Source organism: Lucilia sericata, unplaced genomic scaffold, assembly GCF_015586225.1.
Source record: "Lucilia sericata isolate MDLA Ls3-8-SP2 unplaced genomic scaffold, ASM1558622v1 Contig004747F_arrow, whole genome shotgun sequence".
NCBI classification, from domain to species: domain Eukaryota; kingdom Metazoa; phylum Arthropoda; class Insecta; order Diptera; family Calliphoridae; genus Lucilia; species Lucilia sericata.
The window spans coordinates 1-20,104 of NW_023997335.1; the positions used below are offsets into that span (position 1 = coordinate 1).

At 31.9% G+C, this 20,104-nt stretch overlaps 1 protein-coding gene across 1 annotated transcript; it reads right to left on the reverse strand.

Annotated features, from left to right (window-relative positions):
- Positions 1–4,909: 4,909 nt before the first annotated feature.
- LOC119615281 (tyrosine decarboxylase) lies at positions 4,910–19,886 on the reverse strand. Its single transcript, XM_037971349.1, has 9 exons — positions 19,756–19,886; positions 16,855–17,004; positions 16,482–16,789; positions 16,182–16,418; positions 15,925–16,122; positions 13,786–14,000; positions 13,447–13,573; positions 5,267–5,784; positions 4,910–5,202 (listed from the first exon to the last, which is right to left on the reverse strand). Exons 2-9 carry the CDS (start codon positions 16,982–16,984, stop codon positions 5,022–5,024), a joined length of 1,914 nt encoding a protein of 637 aa, XP_037827277.1. The 5' UTR covers positions 16,985–17,004; positions 19,756–19,886; the 3' UTR covers positions 4,910–5,021.
- Between the last annotated feature and the right edge of the window lie 218 nt (positions 19,887–20,104).

A 20,104-nucleotide genomic window follows, 5' to 3' on the forward strand; every position in this document is an offset into this window, starting at 1 on the left:
CAAAATTACCTTTCCATTGATATATAACATGCCTACCTAATGTTTTTTAAGTGACAAATTAATTAGGGAAAACTCAACATCTTTTAGAAAATTTGCCTAGCACTATTATTTTCATCCATAAGGTTAACTCTTAAATTTGTTACATATATGGATGAAAATAATAGTGCTAGGTAAATTTTCTAAAAGATGTTGAGTTTTCCTTAATTAATTTGTCACTTAAAAAACATTAGGTAGGCATGTTATATATCAATGGAAAGGTAATTTTGTCTATTTTTCAAAATCGCCTTTTTTTAATTTTTTAAATTTAAATGCCTATAACTTTGACTCAGTCATGATTTTTACATAATTCTTTCACTGCTTGGTATATAAACTTGTTGTTAAGCAAATAAAAAAAAATGGCGAAAATCGGAATATTTGGACCTGCTATTATCAAAAAAACTAAAGTAAGGACGGTAAAAATTTTAAAATTTAATATTCAAATGCGAATATCTCCTAAACTATAAGAGATAATTTACTGCTACGACGACATTTTTTATAGTGCTCGATGAGGAGATTCTATATACGAAATTTTTTTTTAAATCGGAACTCAAATGAAGAAATAGGATCGTTTTAAAAATTTAACATAGCCGAGGTGTCCTAATTTGATGACCCCCCGCCGGGCCCCTGGTTGGCCTATAAGGTCCAAATTCAAAACCTAAACTCGACAACACCTCCTCTTTGTGCACACCAAATTTCATTAAAATCGGATTAACCGTTTAGAAGTTACCGAATTATTTCCCTCTTTTTTTTTTCCTATACCACTGTGGGTTGTTTTATTTCCTGTTAATTTCACAAGACATCATTTTTGTTTCTGTTGTCAAATTTCTATTTGATTTTCGTACGAGTCTGAAGACTGGCACGGTTTCCAAAAAAAAATTAACATGTTTTATTCGATTTGCGCCAAAAACAAGAAGATTATTTATTATAAGCCTTTGGATATTTATAATTCTTGGAATATCTAACATATTTTTTTTCGACTTAACACTTGACAACGAAACTTTTGGTTAACAAGAGGAAAAAAACGAATTCTTTGATCCGTATGGCATTATTATTTTTAAGTTAAATAATATTTATTAATTTTTTATTAATATCGTGTGTTTTTTCGTCATGTTCGTCTTCACAAGTTGACCTTTGCAGTCTCGTGTGTAAAGTTATTTAAAATATTTATTTTTTATTATAATTCATATATGACAATTTGGGGTTTTTTCTGATTCAACTTCATCATCATATTTATAAATAGTTTACGTTGTGATTTTAGTTTTCTTAAAGAAAGTTTTAAAGGTTTATTATCATTTTTAAAAATATGCAGATCTGTTAATATTGTCTTTAATAATACGGGCTAAAAAATTTAGTACTTTTTAGGTTGTAGTACTAAACATATTTTCCACTAAGCCAGCCTATAAACTAGACTATGTACTTAGTAGTATTTGATTGATTGTATAGACTAGTCTATGGACTAGCAGTCGAATGATGAATTAGTCTCTAGATTAATATATCGATAGTTTATGGAATGGTCAATGATTAATCTATGAGCTGGTCTATAAACTAGTGTAATATACTGAATAGTGTCTGGACTAGTCTAATGGCTAGTTTCTGGACTACTCAGTCTATGGTCTAGTGTGTGAAATAGTCTATTGACTGGTACTGAAAAAGTACAAAGTTATTGATTTTATTTCTTTTACAGTTTTATTCTCTCATATAACGTTGAATCCCACACTTCTACCTTACAATCCCGGTAAAGAATAATGCGTATTTTACCGATGCCATATTAAAGGATATTTTTAGAAATTATTTAAATAAATTTCTATAAATTGCTAAAATCTATTTTTAATGCATCTGGCTTGTATTTGTTATTGTTTATAAGAAAATATTGCTTTCTTTTTTTATATAAATGACTTACTTGTTCCTATATAACAATTTTAAGTTCCGCCATTTTTCTTGTTTCTCTTTCTTTTTCATTGGTTTTCGTATGTATTAAGTATTTAATACGAATAATTGTGTTAAATTATATTTTAGTTTTTGTTAAAATGGAATTCTATTTGATGTATTTTTTTTAAGTTAATTCTCCTGACTTGTTTATTATTTACCTTTTGACGTTGTTGGATTCCTCGTGGCTTTGGTTACGCCAAATTGCTCCCACATACATACGAATGGTAGAAGATATTTTGGAAAACAATGACGACATGTTGTTTATTAGAGAATGACTAAAATTTCGATTGTTATTTTAGAAATATTTAGTTAAAGTCTTAAAACAGTTGGTTTTCTTTTATAAATTTTATATACTTATGGATGTTTATTAAGAATGCCACAAGAATTTATTTAGGGGCTGGGGGCAAATCATGTGATGTTAGTGGGTACGCAGTTAGTATGCGGAAATTCTTAAATGTAATATTAATATAATGAAGCACATAATTTTGTATGTTGTATACAACACAATTGATAGCATTCTGTTGGACTAACTAGTTAGTAAGTTAGTTTGAAAGGAGGATGTATATACATCAAATCCGAAGAAATACACCTAGGCTTCTATCGGGCCTGCTGTGCGCTTCTTAACCAGTGCCTCAGGTGGCAACGAACCCACCACCAACCAGACTAGAACACTGACGACTAACCTACCGGAGGCCACTAACTACTAACTAACTAACTAACTAACTAACTAACTAACTAACTAACTAACTAACTAACTAACTACTAACTAACTAACTAACTAACTAACTAACTAACTACTAACTAACTAACTAACTAACTACTAACTAACTAACTAACTAACTAACTAACTAACTACTAACTAACTAACTAACTACCTAACTAACTAACTAACTAACTAACTAACTACTAACTAACTACTAACTAACTAACTAACTAACTAACTAACTAACTAACTAACTAACTAACTAACTAACTACTAACTAACTACTAACTAACTAACTAACTAACTAACTAACTAACTAACTAACTAACTAACTACTAACTAACTAACTACTACTAACTAACTACTAACTAACTAACTAACTACTAACTAACTACTAACTACTAACTAACTAACTAACTAACTAACTAACTAACTAACTACTAACTAACTAACTAACTAACTAACTAACTAACTAACTAACTAACTACTACTAACTAACTAACTAACTAACTAACTACTAACTAACTAACTAACTACTAACTAACTAACTTAACTAACTTAACTAACTAACTAACTAACTAACTAACTAACTACTAACTACTAACTAACTAACTACTAACTAACTACTAACTAACTAACTAACTAACTACTAACTAACTAACTAACTAACTACTAACTAACTAACTACTAACTAACTAACTAACTACTACTAACTAACTAACTAACTAACTAACTAACTAACTAACTAACTAACTAACTAACTAACTACTAACTAACTAACTAACTAACTAACTACTAACTAACTAACTAACTACTAACTAACTAACTAACTAACTACTACTACTAACTAACTACTAACTAACTAACTAACTACTAACTAACTACTACTAACTAACTAACTACTAACTAACTAACTAACTAACTAACTACTAACTAACTAACTAACTAACTAACTAACTAACTAACTAACTAACTAACTAACTAACTAACTAACTAACTAACTAACTAACTAACTAACTACTAACTAACTAACTAACTAACTACTAACTACTAACTAACTAACTAACTAACTAACTAACTAACTAACTAACTACTAACTAACTACTAACTAACTAACTAACTAACTAACTAACTAACTAACTAACTAACTAACTAACTAACTAACTAACTAACTAACTAACTAACTAACTAACTAACTAACTAACTAACTAACTAACTAACTAACTAACTAACTAACTAACTAACTAACTAACTAACTACTAACTAACTAACTAACTAACTAACTAACTACTACTAACTAACTAACTAACTAACTAACTACTAACTAACTAACTAACTAACTAAATAACTAACTAACTAACTAACTAACTAACTAACTAACTAACTAACTAACTAACTAACTAACTAACTAACTAACTAACTAACTAACTAACTAACTTAGAACTAACTAACTAACTAACTAACTAACTAACTAACTACTAACTAACTAACTAACTAACTAACTAACTACTACTAACTAACTAACTAACTAACTAACTAACTAACTAACTAACTAACTACTAACTAACTAACTAACTAACTAACTAACTAACTAACTAACTACCTAACTAACTAACTAACTAACTAACTAACTACTAACTAACTAACTAACTAACTAACTAACTAACTAACTAACTAACTAACTAACTAACTACTAACTAACTAACTAACTAACTAACTAACTAACTAACTAACTAACTAACTACTAACTAACTAACTAACTAACTAACTAACTACTAACTAACTACTAACTAACTAACTAACTAACTAACTAACTAACTAACTAACTAACTAACTAACTAACTAACTAACTAACGAACTAACTATGTCGAAACCCCGAGACTCTAGAAAACTTGATGTGACTAGCAAATTCTGAGGCCAGATTCATTTTCAGTGCTACTCAATTCTTTAGAAAAGTACAATTTTTAATGACACGATGTCTGGAAAACCTGATGGATAAATTCAGATTCGATTCGAAAAAGCATATTTTGGTCTCTGAGTTAAAAATTTGTGGCCTGTGTAATTAATCGAACTATTATTCGATTATTTACCCTATTAGTACTCACTCTGAGGTGATATTTTAACATGAAATTAATTTAAATCCAAACCCTCCACAAAATTCAGAAAATCAGTTCACACATTCAGAATTAACTTTTATTTTATTGATATTTTTCAAGCAAATGTTTCTTAAGTTGGGAGATTTATTTAAGGAGACAAAAAAATTTTGTTTGTATTTGTTTTTCTTTGCTAATTTAGTTAATTATGGAAATAAATTGAATTAAAGTCAAATTACAGCTAAGATATTAATCATTCAATTATGATTATTGCTAGTATTATTGGAATAACTGCCTTTGCGAGGCATATTTGGTGATTTCTTGGGCGACTTTAAGACATTTATAACACCCAAATCATTTTCTGGCGAGGGAGAAGAACCGGCACCCGAATTACGTCTAGACGAAGAAGGTCTGACATTAGTATCCAAATGACGGAAGCTGGCAATAAAAATAAAAAAATAACTATAAAATAAGTTCTTAAATGTCTACTAAGCAAACTTACCGCAATGAAACATTACTCTTCTGACCACTGTCCTCATTATTACTATTGAACAGAAACGCCAATGGCCATGATATCCAAGAATTGTGATCTATAGAGCTTTGTGTGCGTATAACGGGATTTGTTGACCGCTGACTAACCACCGGCGATGATATATCCAATGATACTTTTGGTGTACCCGCCTTATTGATAGCTGGATTATAGATTTTCGGATCACTGACCATGCGCACGAAGAATGAACGTTTCTTGGCCAAAGTGTCTTCCTTCTTCTTGTTGATAATTTCAGTAAGTTCATCGTGCTGTTCTTTCTCGAGCAGTTCATTGGCGAAATCTACAATAATTTCCCAGGCGTAATCAATATCTTCGGCGGTAGCATTTTGAGCTACAGCACAGAAACGTATAATGTAGCGCTCATTGACACAGGCCGGTACCATATGCAATTTACCCGATTCGTTGATGGCACTTAGCAGTTTTTCGTTTAGTTTGTCTGAACCTTGCAAGCGGAAACAAACGAGACCCAGCTGTGAAAGAGATTAAAAATTTATTTGAATATGAAATTATAAATAAATTACTAATGCCGTTTAATTTTCAGGAGAAATTTGATCCTCTTTGGGTCTGATCTATATTCTAAACTATAGACTAATATAAAGACATGACTATACACTTCACTATAGACTGATCTATAATCTTGACTAGACACTAGACTGATCTAAAGTCTTAACTATAGACTGATTTATAGTATTGACTATAGACTGATCTATAGCCTTGACTAAAGACTGATCTATAGTCTTGACTATAGACTGATCTATAGTCTTGACTATAGACTGATCTATAGTCTTGACTATAGACTGATCTATAGTCTTGACTATAGACTGATCTATAGTCTTGACTATAGACTGATCTATAGTCTTTACTATAGACTGATGTATAGTCTTGACTATAGGCTGATGTATAGTCTTGACTATAGACTGATGTATAGTCTTGACTATAGACTTATGTATAGTCTTGACTATAGACTGATCTACAGTCTTTACTATAGACTAATCTATAGCCTTTACTTTAGACTGATCTATAGTCTTGACTATCGACTGATCTATAGTCTTGACTATAGACTGATGTATAGTCTTGACTATAGACCGATTCGTTGATGGCACTTAAAAGTTTCTCGTTTAGTTTGTCGGAACCTTGCAAGCGGAAACAAACTAGACCAAGCTGTGAAAGAAACTAAAAATTTATTTGAATATGTAATTATAAATAAATTACTAATGCCGTTTAATTTTCAGGAGAAATTTGATCCCCTTTGGGTCTGATCTATATTCTTGACTATAGACTGATATACAGCCATGACTATACACTTCACTATAGACTGATCTATAATCTTGACTAGACACTAGACTGATCTAAAGTCTTAACTATAGACTGATTTATAGTATTGACTATAGACTGATCTATAGCCTTGACTAAAGACTGATCTATAGTCTTGACTATAGACTGATCTATAGTCTTGACTATAGACTGATCTATAGTCTTGACTATAGACTGATCTATAGTCTTGACTATAGACTGATCTATAGTCTTGACTATAGACTGATCTATAGTCTTTACTATAGACTGATGTATAGTCTTGACTATAGACTGATGTATAGTCTTGACTATAGACTGATGTATAGTCTTGACTATAGACTGATGTATAGTCTTGACTATAGACTGATGTATAGTCTTGACTATAGTCTGATCTACAGTCTTAACTATAGACTGATCTATAGTATTTACTTTAGACTGATCTATAGTCTTGAATATAGACTGATCTATAGTCTAGGCAGATCTATAGTCTTGAATATAGACTGATCTATAGTCTTGACTATAGACTGATCTATAGTCTTGACTATAGACTGATCTATAGTCTTGACAATAGACTGATCTATAGTCTTGTCAATAGACTGATCTATAGTCTTGTCAATAGACTGACCTATAGTCTTGACTATCGACTGATCTATAGTCTTGACTATAGACTGATCTATAGTCTTGACTATAGACTGATCTATAGTCTTGACTATAGACTGATCTATAGTCTAGGCTGATTTATAGTCTTGACTATAGACTGATCTATAGTATTGACAATAGACTGATCTATAGTCTTGACTATAGAATGATCTACAGTCTTGACTATAGACTGATCTATAGTCTTGACAAATCTATAGTCTTGACTATAGACAAGTCGGGATTATGATATAGTCGGGACTAAAGACTGATTAATAGTCTTGACTGTAGAGTCATCTATATTCTTGATTAAAGACTGATATCTGGTCTTGATTAAAGACAGAATTAGAGTTTGTCCTTTTTTATTCCATGAACATTTGAGTTTCCAAAAACATCAACTTTTTGACAGAAAGGGCAGAGAAAGGCAACATTTACATAAGTTCAATGACTCAGCCAATAGAGATGAGACAGTTTTAAAAGAACCAAGAATGTATAACGAACGAAAGCTTATTTAACATTAAAATTTTCATAAATAGGAATAAATCAAATCGGACAGATCTGCTGTGATGTACTAAGTCCCTAAAAAAGACAATAATACTCCTACATAAATTTATAAATTCATGTTGATTGATAACCCAATATATGTAAATGTATGGCGAAATTTCTTTTTATAATTTAGCAATTAATCATAAAATCTTTACAAATAATAATTTACATAAACAGACAGTCTATCATATACATATGTATGTATTGTTTTAAAAACCTCTATACAAAGATCATGGAATGAAATATAATCGACAAATAAAAACGCCAAATAGTCTATAAAAATAAGACAAACAAGTGAAAAAGCAATGTTGGCCAAGCTCGACTATATAATGTCCTACAGCGATATGTATCAGAGTTATAAACCGATTAAAAAGTTTGGAATTTATCGCAGTTGTGGAACGATCGTGATCAAATTATGTACAAAATGCTTTACATTTATGAGAAATATTTTCAATTATGGACCGATATTGTAGATATTTGTGTTTAATTTCATCTGGATACTGTATTTTTTTAGATATTTATTTTGAATAAAGTGATTTTAGAAAGGTAGATCCAAACAAATTTTCGAAGTATTGATTCTGTTTTTTCAAATGTTTGTGGGCCTGTGTTTATTTTTAATTATAGTGTTGTAGGGTACTTAAATCGAAAAAACCCCAACCAACTAATAAACAAAAATCAAATGTGTATGAAAAAAAAAAAACAAACAAAGTACTCTTACAAATATGACAGCAACGTCAACTACTCGTTTTCATACGTTTTACTTTCGCATAATTGATTTCAATTGAAATCCAATAAATAGTAGAAGTTTATAAAAATCATTGTATGTTTTTGACATTAGACATTATAGGAAATCAAAAATCAATTAAACTGTGAATACACTGCTTAAGTATTTATTTCAACGCCATAACAAGAGCAAAAACACAATGGTAACGACAAGAGATATAAAACTACTTGTTGCTTTCACATCCAGAGCTTCTTAATCACACTTGTAATAAGAGGGGTTTTATTATAACTGCCTTCCAAAAAGAAATTTTTTAGTCTTACACTCACAGATATATTCGTTTTACACCCTATTATAGGACCTATAATAGGGACATCTTAACATTGAGAGTTGATCCTACATCTATCGAATTGGTTGTCATTTATTTAGTTTATTGGCTGTCATTTTATTAGTTTTATCACTATGGGCGTATATAGCGTTCAGCTATAAATGTTCTGTTCGGGCATCGTTTTGTCCAAAGACAGAACTATTCATAGTGTTGTGGATAACTATGAGTTCACTAGTTCATTAGTAGACCATGATCTGCAAACGTACAAAATTTAAATGACCCAGAAACTAAAGGTAAACAATACGACATTCTAATGAGCAATTTCAGTGATATGTACTCGCCCCCGAGATACATAGTTTAGCCATAGTTTAGTTTTATTTTCGATATTTGCAACCCTGTGAAACCGCAACGGACCATTATATATTCCATACATTACAGCATCGATAGGTCTTTTAACTGATTAGTCAGATCTTTTAAAAAGGGCTCATATTACTTTTTATCCGATTTTAAAACGACATAGTCATGTCAGTTCCCTTTAACATTGGCTATAGCTCTCCCACACTCCATTCTGGCAAATATTTAATATATTTTCTACAGATAATGTCACGTTGAAACAATGTGTGTGGGAGGTGGATTTTACATCCATGGTTTGAACAAAATGGCCTGGTTCAGGCAACACGATCACTGTAGCAACTAACTTACTGAGATTTTGGCTATAAAAAGGAACGGTAAACTCAATAAGTTACTATGGGATATAAAATATCCAAAACTGACAAAAAACCATATAACTGGTTATTTACACAAAAACCATTTACTTTGCGGGAACTTTATAGTTCTGTTCTGGCCACTTGCTTGATATCATAAATGGCGTTATCTATGTTGGTCGAAAGTCGGTTGTTGGTGGGGGTTTTAAGTTTGGGGCTCATGTCTTAGTATCCATCTTGACAGGGCACTGTATAATAGGCACCCCCGGGGGCATGTTGAAAGACCCCATCTTAGTGTGATTGCAATCCTGGGGAAAAGAGGTGCTACCAGTATCTCTAGCTTCAGCCTTTCCTTGGAATGATTTCACATGGACTCATTTAACAGAGAACCACATAACCTGGTTCCACGGAACCGGTAGACCGCAGGACAGAGTTTCGGTCTTAGTCATGTCCCGATTATTAAAGAGGTCCCTTCGGGATGCACGTGTTGGCTGCGGTTTAAACCCAAATTCGCGAGAATAGAATGTCGGTTAAAAGACTGATGCACGGTGAAATCTATAATTCGAAGTCAACAGATACCCCACAGAGAAATGACTGTGGGACTAAGCATTGTAAATGGGTTGGTGTTAAATGTATATGATACAGGATGAATGTAGGATGTACAATAGGTACCCCCAGGGGCATGAGTTGCTACCAGTACCTCTAGTCTGCCGGGACTATAAACAGGTGATGATCAATTGTATCCTCAGCCTGTATAGTGATTTTGTCGGATATTGTTCTCTATAAGAAGTGTGATGGGTAGAATGGTGATGGATGAAAGGTATCTTATACAAGTGATACCATTTCATGTTCTTTCCTTGTTCAGGTATGTTCAGAGAAAAACTCTGTTCATACCAGATTTACCCCAGTGTATTCTCTGTGAGTAAGAACAATGTCCTCGGCTTTAGGCCGACTCACCCACCCGACTCCCATTTGCGTGGTTGCGATGTTTTTGCATCTCGGAAGTAAAGCAACGGGGCAGCAATGGATAGCTCGGGTACTTGAGCAAAGTGCTTGTACATGGACCGGCAGAACCATGTATGTACACCTGCGTGTAAGATACACAAAGGGGCGGTGGTGAGTCGTCAAAGAAGCTCAGCCTGTGGATAAAAAAGACCACCGTGAAATAAGGCCGACACGCCAAGTGTTCACGTAAAGCACTTCGACTTCTTGTACAATAGGTACAAACATATGCTAGAAGACTAAATCTTCCATTTAATCACTTTTGCCAGAGTTGTCACAACACAGAAGAAAAAGTTATTAAGCATTTGTTTTGTCTCTGTCGTGGTTTGACAGGCATTAGGAATAAAACAAAATTTAAGTTATCCATGCCTGGTTCATGACATGACAGGTGAATAGTTAATAAAATATTGGTATTTTTTTATTTTTCAATATTTAAAATTTTGGGAAACTCTGCTCTGTCCACAAATGCCTATTATGATTTGTTAAATAAAAACTTAAAACCCTCACTCAAGTGTAACGTGAATGAATATGCGTGAACAAAAAATTGAAAAAAAATATTCGTAAACATTTGTTAACAATATAATTAAGTGATCGTAATATTTATTTTCTAAAGAATTAAATGACCAATAAACAAACCTTGAGCTTTAAGACAAAATTTCAAACGTAAAACATTGACATAACAAGAGGCAAAATATAAACTGCAAAATTTCAACTGACAGACAAACTGCCAAACACTTGAATTAAAGTCTGCATTTCAATACATAACTATGTATGTAGTTGTATATATTTTACGTCACATGTCAGTAATGGAATTTCTTAAGATCATTATTTTATTAGCCTTTGATATGAAGTTAACTAAAGCATTTTATTTTACGAAACAAGATTTGAAAGGAAAACATTTCGGTAACCGGATGTAATATTCAAATTTAATAGAATACCACTGACCAGCTCTGTTTCGCGTGCATTAATAGTTAATTTTTTAAAACTTTAAACACGTGATTATGAACACGAAATAATTGTAAAAATTTCATTAGATATTTGATAAAGTTTGTGTAAAAAAATACCAGTTTTTATGTTTTTTTTGTTCTTATTCAACAACTTTGTTGTGATTTGAAATATTTTTGTTTACATTTTATAAAACACTAGCTATACCCAGTGTGCTTTGCTACCCTAAAAGGAATATGTATAAATAAATACCAGATTTATTATATGTTACATATGAAAGATGTCAAGCAAATTATTGCAAGTTCGCCAGTTTCTATCTATCGCCAATTTCTATCTATCTACAAAAAATTTGAATAATATAAGAGTTTCCAAGATGCACGAAATTTTGTATTTAATTCATATATGTGGTGCCAAGCCCCCCATTGAAAGTCCGCCCGTTATTCTCTAAATGTTCACATGAATGTCAAAGTTCTTCATGTAAAATTTGAAGATTCTAGCTCTAATAGTTTCTCAGATATACGAATTTAATTCATGTGGGGTCTTCAAGCCCCCCGGATGAAAGTCCGCCCTTTTTCCTCCAAAATATTCAGATAAATATTAAAATAATTTGTTCAAAATTTGAAGAATCTAGTTATATTAGTTTCCCAGTTAAACGAAATTTTGTATTTAATTCATATGGGAGGTACCAAGTAACCCATTGGAAGTCCGCTCGTTATACTCTAAATGATCAGGTGAATGTCAAAGTTCTTCAAGTAAAATTGAATGATTCTAGCTCTAATAGTTTCTCAGATATACGAATTTTTCTATTTTATTCATATGGGGGCTCCAAGCCCCCCAGATGAAAGTCCGCTCTTTTTTCCTTAAAAATGTTCAGATGAATATTAAAGTTCTTCGTGCAAAATTTTAAGAATTTAGTTCTATTAGTTTCCCAGATAAACGAATTTTTGTTTTTAATTAATATGGGAGGTGCCGCTCCCCTCATGGGTAGTCCGCCAATTTTTTACCCAAAATGTTTATATGGATGTTAAAGTTCTTTGTGCAAAATTTTAAGAATTTAGTTCTATTAGTTTCCCAGATAAACGAATTTTTGTATTTAATTAATATGGGAGGTGCCGCTCCCCTCATGGGGAGCGGCAATTTATTCCGCCAATTTATTACCCAAAATGTTTATATGGATGTTAAAGTTCTTCGTGCTAAATTTTAAGAATTTAGTTCTATTAGTTTCCCAGATAAACGAATTTTTGTATTTAATTTATATGGGAGGTACCACGCCCCCTAATGCTAGTCCGCCTACTTTTTGTCCTAAATGCTCATATTGACACTAAAGTGGCTCCGACAAAATTTGAGGACTCTAACTGTTATATTATCTAAAATATACAGATTTTATATTTTCTTAATGTGGGCGTGGCTCATCGCCCACTTGAAATTTTGAAATAAAAAGTAGCCTATTACCTATTCCAGACATGCAGGAATATGCTGTGAAAATTTCAAGAAAATCGGTTCAGCCGTTTAGTAGTCTATAACGTTCAAACATACAAACATACAAACAAACACACATTCATTTTTATATATATAGATTGAAAATAAATTTTATAAAATTTAGCAAAAAATATTTAAAAGTATAAGAATCCCGAAATACCCAGACATACTTAACATTCGAACTTTGAACTCTGATAGGAACAAAGCCAAATAATTTTTTGTTAAAGAATTCCAAAAAAATCTCCGTGTTTTATTCACCTTAATGCCAGATTTGTCTTTCATATAAATATTTAATCATAAAGTAAATAGAATTTTATTCAAATTAAACAAATATTTTGTATTTTTAGTGAAAAATGATATTCCATATAATATCTAAAATAAATTGCGTATCATCTCTAAAAATTTCTTCCCATAACTACGAATTCTAATGAAACTTCACACAGTTTGGCCAACATTTTTAAAAATTTGGGGAACTTACCTTAACTTGATTACATATTTCGAAACGCTTGTCTTTAAGCACATGCTGTTCGAAACGTTTAGCCAATTCGATATGGTGTCTTATGTATTTTTGTAGTCCGGAAATTCCATATGAACGTAAAACGAACCTGTGAAGTGAGTGAGACCGGAGCAAATAACAAATCATCAAACAACCAAAAAAAAAAAAAAAAAATAGACATTATTAGTATTTCTGCATGATCATTTTGGGTAATTTTTTAAATAAATAAAAACAAAAACAAAAGAATACAAAGAAATAGGTGTTAAATTTTATTTTGGTATTTTTAATAAACAAAATACTTTTTTAACGTTCCATACGTACCACAATTTCAGTGAACGAAAACGTCGACTCAATGGAACTCCCCAATGACGATAATCGATGGCAGCATCAGAGTAGCCATGTTTTAAATACAATGGATCCACTACCAAGGCCGAGGTCAAACGGATACGATCACGTACCCATAAGGTGGAACAATCGAAATTGGTTAACAGCCATTTGTTGGGATTTGTATTAAATGAATCGGCAAATTCAATACCCTAAGGGATGGAAAGTTGAATTTATTGATCAAACAATGGATATTTGGAATTTGTATAGTTCACTAGTCTACGGACTAGTCTAGTATATTTACTAATCTATTGACTAGTCTCTTAACTAGTCTATGGATTAGACCATAGACTAATCTATTGGCAAGCCTGTGGACTAGTCTATGAACTAGACAGTTTGTGGACAAGTCTATGGACTAGTCTACAGACTGGCCTACGAACTAGTCTATTTACTAATCTATTGACCAGGCAATTGACTGGTCTATTGACCAGTCTATAGTCTAGTCTATAGTCTAGTCTATAGTCTAGTCTAGTCTAGTCTATAGTCTAGTCTATAGTCTAGTCTATAGTCTAGTCTATAGTCTAGTCTATAGTCTAGTCTATAGTCTAGTCTATAGTCTAGTCTATAGTCTAGTCTATAGTCTAGTCTATAGTCTAGTCTATAGTCTAGTCTATAGTCTAGTCTATAGTCTAGTCTATAGTCTAGTCTATAGTCTAGTCTATAGTCTAGTCTATAGTCTAGTCTATAGTCTAGTCTATAGTCTAGTCTATAGTCTAGTCTATAGTCTAGTCTATAGTCTAGTCTATAGTCTAGTCTATAGTCTATAGTCTAGTCTATAGTCTAGTCTATAGTCTAGTCTATAGTCTAGTCTATAGTCTAGTCTATAGTCTAGTCTATAGTCTAGTCTATAGTCTAGTCTATAGTCTAGTCTATAGTCTAGTCTATAGTCTAGTCTATAGTCTAGTCTATAGTCTAGTCTATAGTCTAGTCTATAGTCTAGTCTATAGTCTAGTCTATAGTCTAGTCTATAGTCTAGTCTATAGTCTAGTCTATAGTCTAGTCTATAGTCTAGTCTATAGTCTAGTCTATAGTCTAGTCTATAGTCTAGTCTATAGTCTAGTCTATAGTCTAGTCTATAGTCTAGTCTATAGTCTAGTCTATAGTCTAGTCTATAGTCTAGTCTATAGTCTAGTCTATAGTCTAGTCTATAGTCTAGTCTATAGTCTAGTCTATAGTCTAGTCTATAGTCTAGTCTATAGTCTAGTCTATAGTCTAGTCTATAGTCTAGTCTATAGTCTAGTCTATAGTCTAGTCTATAGTCTAGTCTATAGTCTAGTCTATAGTCTAGTCTATAGTCTAGTCTATAGTCTAGTCTATAGTCTAGTCTATAGTCTAGTCTATAGTCTAGTCTATAGTCTAGTCTATAGTCTAGTCTATAGTCTAGTCTATAGTCTAGTCTATAGTCTAGTCTATAGTCTAGTCTATAGTCTAGTCTATAGTCTAGTCTATAGTCTAGTCTATAGTCTAGTCTATAGTCTAGTCTATAGTCTAGTCTATAGTCTAGTCTATAGTCTAGTCTATAGTCTAGTCTATAGTCTAGTCTAGTCTATAGTCTAGTCTATAGTCTAGTCTATAGTCTAGTCTAGTCTAGTCTATAGTCTAGTCTATAGTCTAGTCTATAGTCTAGTCTATAGTCTAGTCTATAGTCTAGTCTATGTCTAGTCTATAGTCTAGTCTAGTCTAGTCTATAGTCTAGTCTATAGTCTAGTCTAGTCTATAGTCTAGTCTATAGTCTAGTCTATAGTCTAGTCTATAGTCTAGTCTATAGTCTAGTCTATAGTCTAGTCTATAGTCTAGTCTATAGTCTAGTCTATAGTCTAGTCTATAGTCTAGTCTATAGTCTAGTCTATAGTCTAGTCTATAGTCTAGTCTATAGTTTATACTCTAGTCTATAGTCTTGTCTATAATTCTGTCTATAATCTAGTCTGTATTCTAGACTATTCTGTGGACTTGCTCATGGAGTAGTCTATGGACTACTATATTCTTTTAAACCAATTTGCTATGGACTGTTTCATGCTAGTTTTAGAGGTTAGTTCCAGCATTGAGCTCGCCTCTCCAGAAACATTCAACACTTACCTTTAACAACGGCTTTAATTCTGGACATATGAAAGAGTTACCAGCATAGGCGGCATCCACGTGTAACCATACTCCTGGGAATTTTTGTAATTCTTGTCCAATTTCATACAAGTTATCGAAAGCACACGAGCCCGTAGTGCCCAAAGTTGTGGAAACAAAAAAGGGTACAAAACCCTGCAATTCATCTTCTTCCATGGCCTAAACCAATAAAACAGGGCGTTAACTTATAAGTTTTAATCTATAAGCTTATATTATACCTCAGCTATGGTTTCTCCTCTCAAACTAGCATTCTCATCAGGTTCTAAAATTCTCAACTTAACAAATGATATCATGGCCGCTTTTTCCACACAACTATGAGCTTCTTTGGAGCAATAAGCCATTAATTTCGATAGCAACTGACATTCCTCTACAAAAGGATGTTGAGACTTAAGACGTTTCAAAGCTTGAGCACGGGCAGCCAACATTGTGACCAATATACATTCAGAGGCAGAAGTCTAAAAGATTTACTTTTATATATTCAACAACAATTTCACGGCCATTTTTTTATTTGAACCCACCTGTATAACACCACCACCAGTACTACCCTCCTTTAAAGCCAAAAAGTGATCTGGCAAACCAATAGCCTTACCCAACCAATCCAAAACTATAGTCTCTAATTCCGTACAAGCAGGACTAGCGGCCCATGAAAATCCTATACAACCTATACCATCACCCAACATATCACCCAATATAGAAGGAAATGAATTGCCAGCCGGAAAGTAAGCATGAAATCTTGGATGCTGCCAATGCGTTACACCCGGCATAATTTTATCCTCAACATCCTGCATAATTTTATCCCAATCTTCGGGTTCCTTGGGTGCTTCAGCTTTATGTGATAATAACGTAATATTTTTGTTTAAAATCCATACTTTTATCCTCACAATAACTTACCTGGTAGTAGATGTCTCAAATAACCAGGTTCTACACTTGGTGTAACGCGACGCTCATTTAAAGTCTCTAGATATTGACATATATATTCCACCATTTCGGCACCACGTTTACGAAACTCATCGCTATCCATATTGATGAGTTTTTCAAAAGCTGAAAAATTTATGTTTTATTTTATTGCGAGCCTAATTTTGATAATTTTCAGAAAATATTGAACCATAGGATAAATTATAGAATTTATTCTACATTAACTAGCAAACATGGATGCATACTAATTCCACAGTAGATGGAAACTTGTTCCAGATCGTGTGCAGATTCTAGAACAGTAATTTTGAATAGTTACTAAATAGTTTTCAAGGATCGTGTTCTTACCATAGAAGATTTCGAAACAATTTCTTTGAACCGGGTGATAATATTAAACCCGTATCGGTCCTATTCCTTTTTCATGGAAACATGATATCAAATATAAAGGTATCATGTTTTTTGATGTTAAACATGAATTTTAAACGTACCCTGGAACATTTTTAGAATCTGTTCTAAAAAACTAGTAGTTCTAGAACGAGTTCAACCAACTAATTCTTTAATAGCATCCATGGAACTAGTGATTTCGAAATTACATCTAGAACCCGTTCTTTGGAACACGTTGTGATTGTAAAGCACTTGTAAAGAGTTTTCAAGAAACCAGCTAGTTATAATCATCAGTTATCTAAGGAAGTGGACTCCGGGAGTATTGAAAATGGAAAAAATATCACATTCAGCTGCTTGATTTGTTGGATATCCTTTGTGAAATATCTCATAACATAAAATAGTGACGGCTGAATGGTATCAAAATTTTCTCAATAACATTGAACCCATTATAGTTCTTCAACTCTTTCTTAAAATTGGTCCCAATCTTTACATTGCTAAAGAAAAATAAGCTGAGAATATAATTAGTTCCAGAACTCTTCTAAAGAAGTTATATATCAAGGGACTATATTTAAGAGTCTCTATCTTAAACAACAAAAGTTATCAGGAGAACAAAAAATAGTTTGTTTCGTTAGTTAGAGAAGATTTGGTGCAAAAGGAACCAAATTATTAAACAAGTAAGAGCGATATATTCGACTATGACGAATCTTATATACCCACCAAAGTTTTATACCCATAAGGTTCCCCTTATACATAAACAATGAATCTTCTTCGCTATCGTATTTTTAACCCAGTGATGAGCATTGAAGTCAATTTCGGAAGGGAATCTTATATGGGAAGGTAGAGTCAACTTGTATTTTTAAGAAAGAAATAAGTCCAATTTCTGAAGAGGGTCCTTCCGATCCATATGAAATTCGATAGAAAGATTGGTTTTAGCCAATACTGAGAGTTAAATTCATTTTCTGAAAGGGAAATAAGGAATACCCACCATCAAATCATTTCATTGATATTTTATCGCTATCGCATTTTTAACCCAGTAATGAGCGTGGAAGTCAATTTCGGAAAGGAATCTTTTATGGAGAGGTAGAGTCAACTTGTATTTTTTAGAAAGTAATAAGTTCTAAAGTCCAATTTCAGAAGAGGGTAGAATCAGTTATCGTCCGATGCTTGTGAAATTTGATAGAAAGATTGTTTTAAGCCAATACTGTGAGGGATAGGGTCAATTATAGACCAATCCTCTTAACATTTGTTGTATAATACTTCGTTGCGTTAAATTTCGTCGCTGTAATCGCATTTTTAAGTCAATAGGGCGTAAGGTCAATAATGGACCGATCCTCATAAAATTTAGTACAAAGATTTTGGTTCGTACAAAACAGGTTTATATCAAATTTTATTGCAATACTGGCATTTTAAAACAGTTATGACTGTTTAAACTGCATTCCGGGGGGCCACTTGTATGAGAACGAAGAAAGCTGCAAATTTTAAATCTTTCCGTTTGGATTCTATAGTGGTTTCAAAAGACAGACGGTCGGACATGACTAGGTCGTCTTAAAATTTATTAATGGCCCACCATATATGTTTATATTTAAACTAATGATTCGATATGAAACAACCGGAATCTCGATTTTAAATATTTTGAGAGAAACTGGTAGATTTTGAAGAAATTTTTGGAAAAGATAAAGACGTATCTATAGACCTGTAGAGCTATAACTATTGAACTATATTCAATAGTCGATATATTCCATTAAGATTCCCTAGAACAAGTTTTTAGGGTGACAAATTCAAACAAAAATTACATAATTGGTATCAGAACCGTTCAAAGTAAAAAGTTTCTACTCCATTACCTTTCCACAAAACCAGTTCTAAAGGTGACAATTTCGAACAAAAATCATTGGTTTCATCGCAAAGGTTTCGCAAAAGTTTCTACTCCATTACCTTTCCACAAAATCAGTTCTAAAGTTGAGAATTTCAAACAAAAATCATTGGTCTCATCGCAAAGGTAATACAGTCAAGAACTAGTTATGGAACTAATACAATTTTTCCTGGGTAGATCAATTATTTCTTAGGTTTCTTTAACAATATCTAGATTGAAAAAATTATCAGAATTTTGTCATCAGGATCTTGATATTTAAAAATAGTTTTACTATTTTAACTAAATAATTCTTAGAAATTTGTATTTCCCAAATCTGTAGAATACAAATCGCAAATCGAAATGGTATTCAAAATAACTTTAATAGTTTTTAAATTTTAATATGTTTTTTTTTTAGATTTTGAATTTCCAAACATTTTTAAAATTCAAATCCAAAGTGCATCTAAATTAGTAGAGTTGAAATAATATATTATTTATAATATTAAATATTTTAATATTTTAAACATCCTGCTATCTTTCCAATTATCTAATTAAATTATTAAATTAATTTGTTAAAAATTTTTAAACTTTTTAATCAAATTTATCATGATTTTTTTACTTTTTTTTTAATTTTTTAATTTAACACTTACACTTTTTTTATTTAAACAAAAATAAAATAAATTTATTTTACTTTATTATTCTTATAGTAAATTGTATATTAATCCTTTCTTTTGAACACTCCGTATCCGTTTCCAATTTCCGTTAACCGTTAGAAGCTGACGACAAAACTTAACTGATCATCAGTATGACAATGTCTTATAAAAAAACCTCGGTATCCTTTTCCAGACAACATGTACCCTTTTAGGGAGATGTTAGAAAGGAAGTCATCTAATAGAATATTTAATACTGCAAAAACAATTATAACAACAACAACTACTAAAGGCAAAAAACAAGCAATATAGAAAACAGCAAAAATGACACCAACAACATTGGTAGCAG

What these genes read in the sequence shown, in the direction of transcription:
- LOC119615281 (XM_037971349.1), bottom strand. Translation starts at nt 16,984, where the DNA reads ATGGATAGCGATGAGTTTCGTAAACGTGGTGCCGAAATGGTGGAATAT. An exon ending in CTGGTGGTGGTGTTATACAG is followed by an intron (nt 16,419 to 16,481) that starts GTGGGTTCAAAT and finishes TAAATCTTTTAG; the next exon opens with ACTTCTGCCTCTGAATGTAT. An exon ending in TTTCGTTCACTGAAATTGTG is followed by an intron (nt 13,574 to 13,785) that starts GTACGTATGGAA and finishes CTCACTTCACAG; the next exon opens with GTTCGTTTTACGTTCATATG.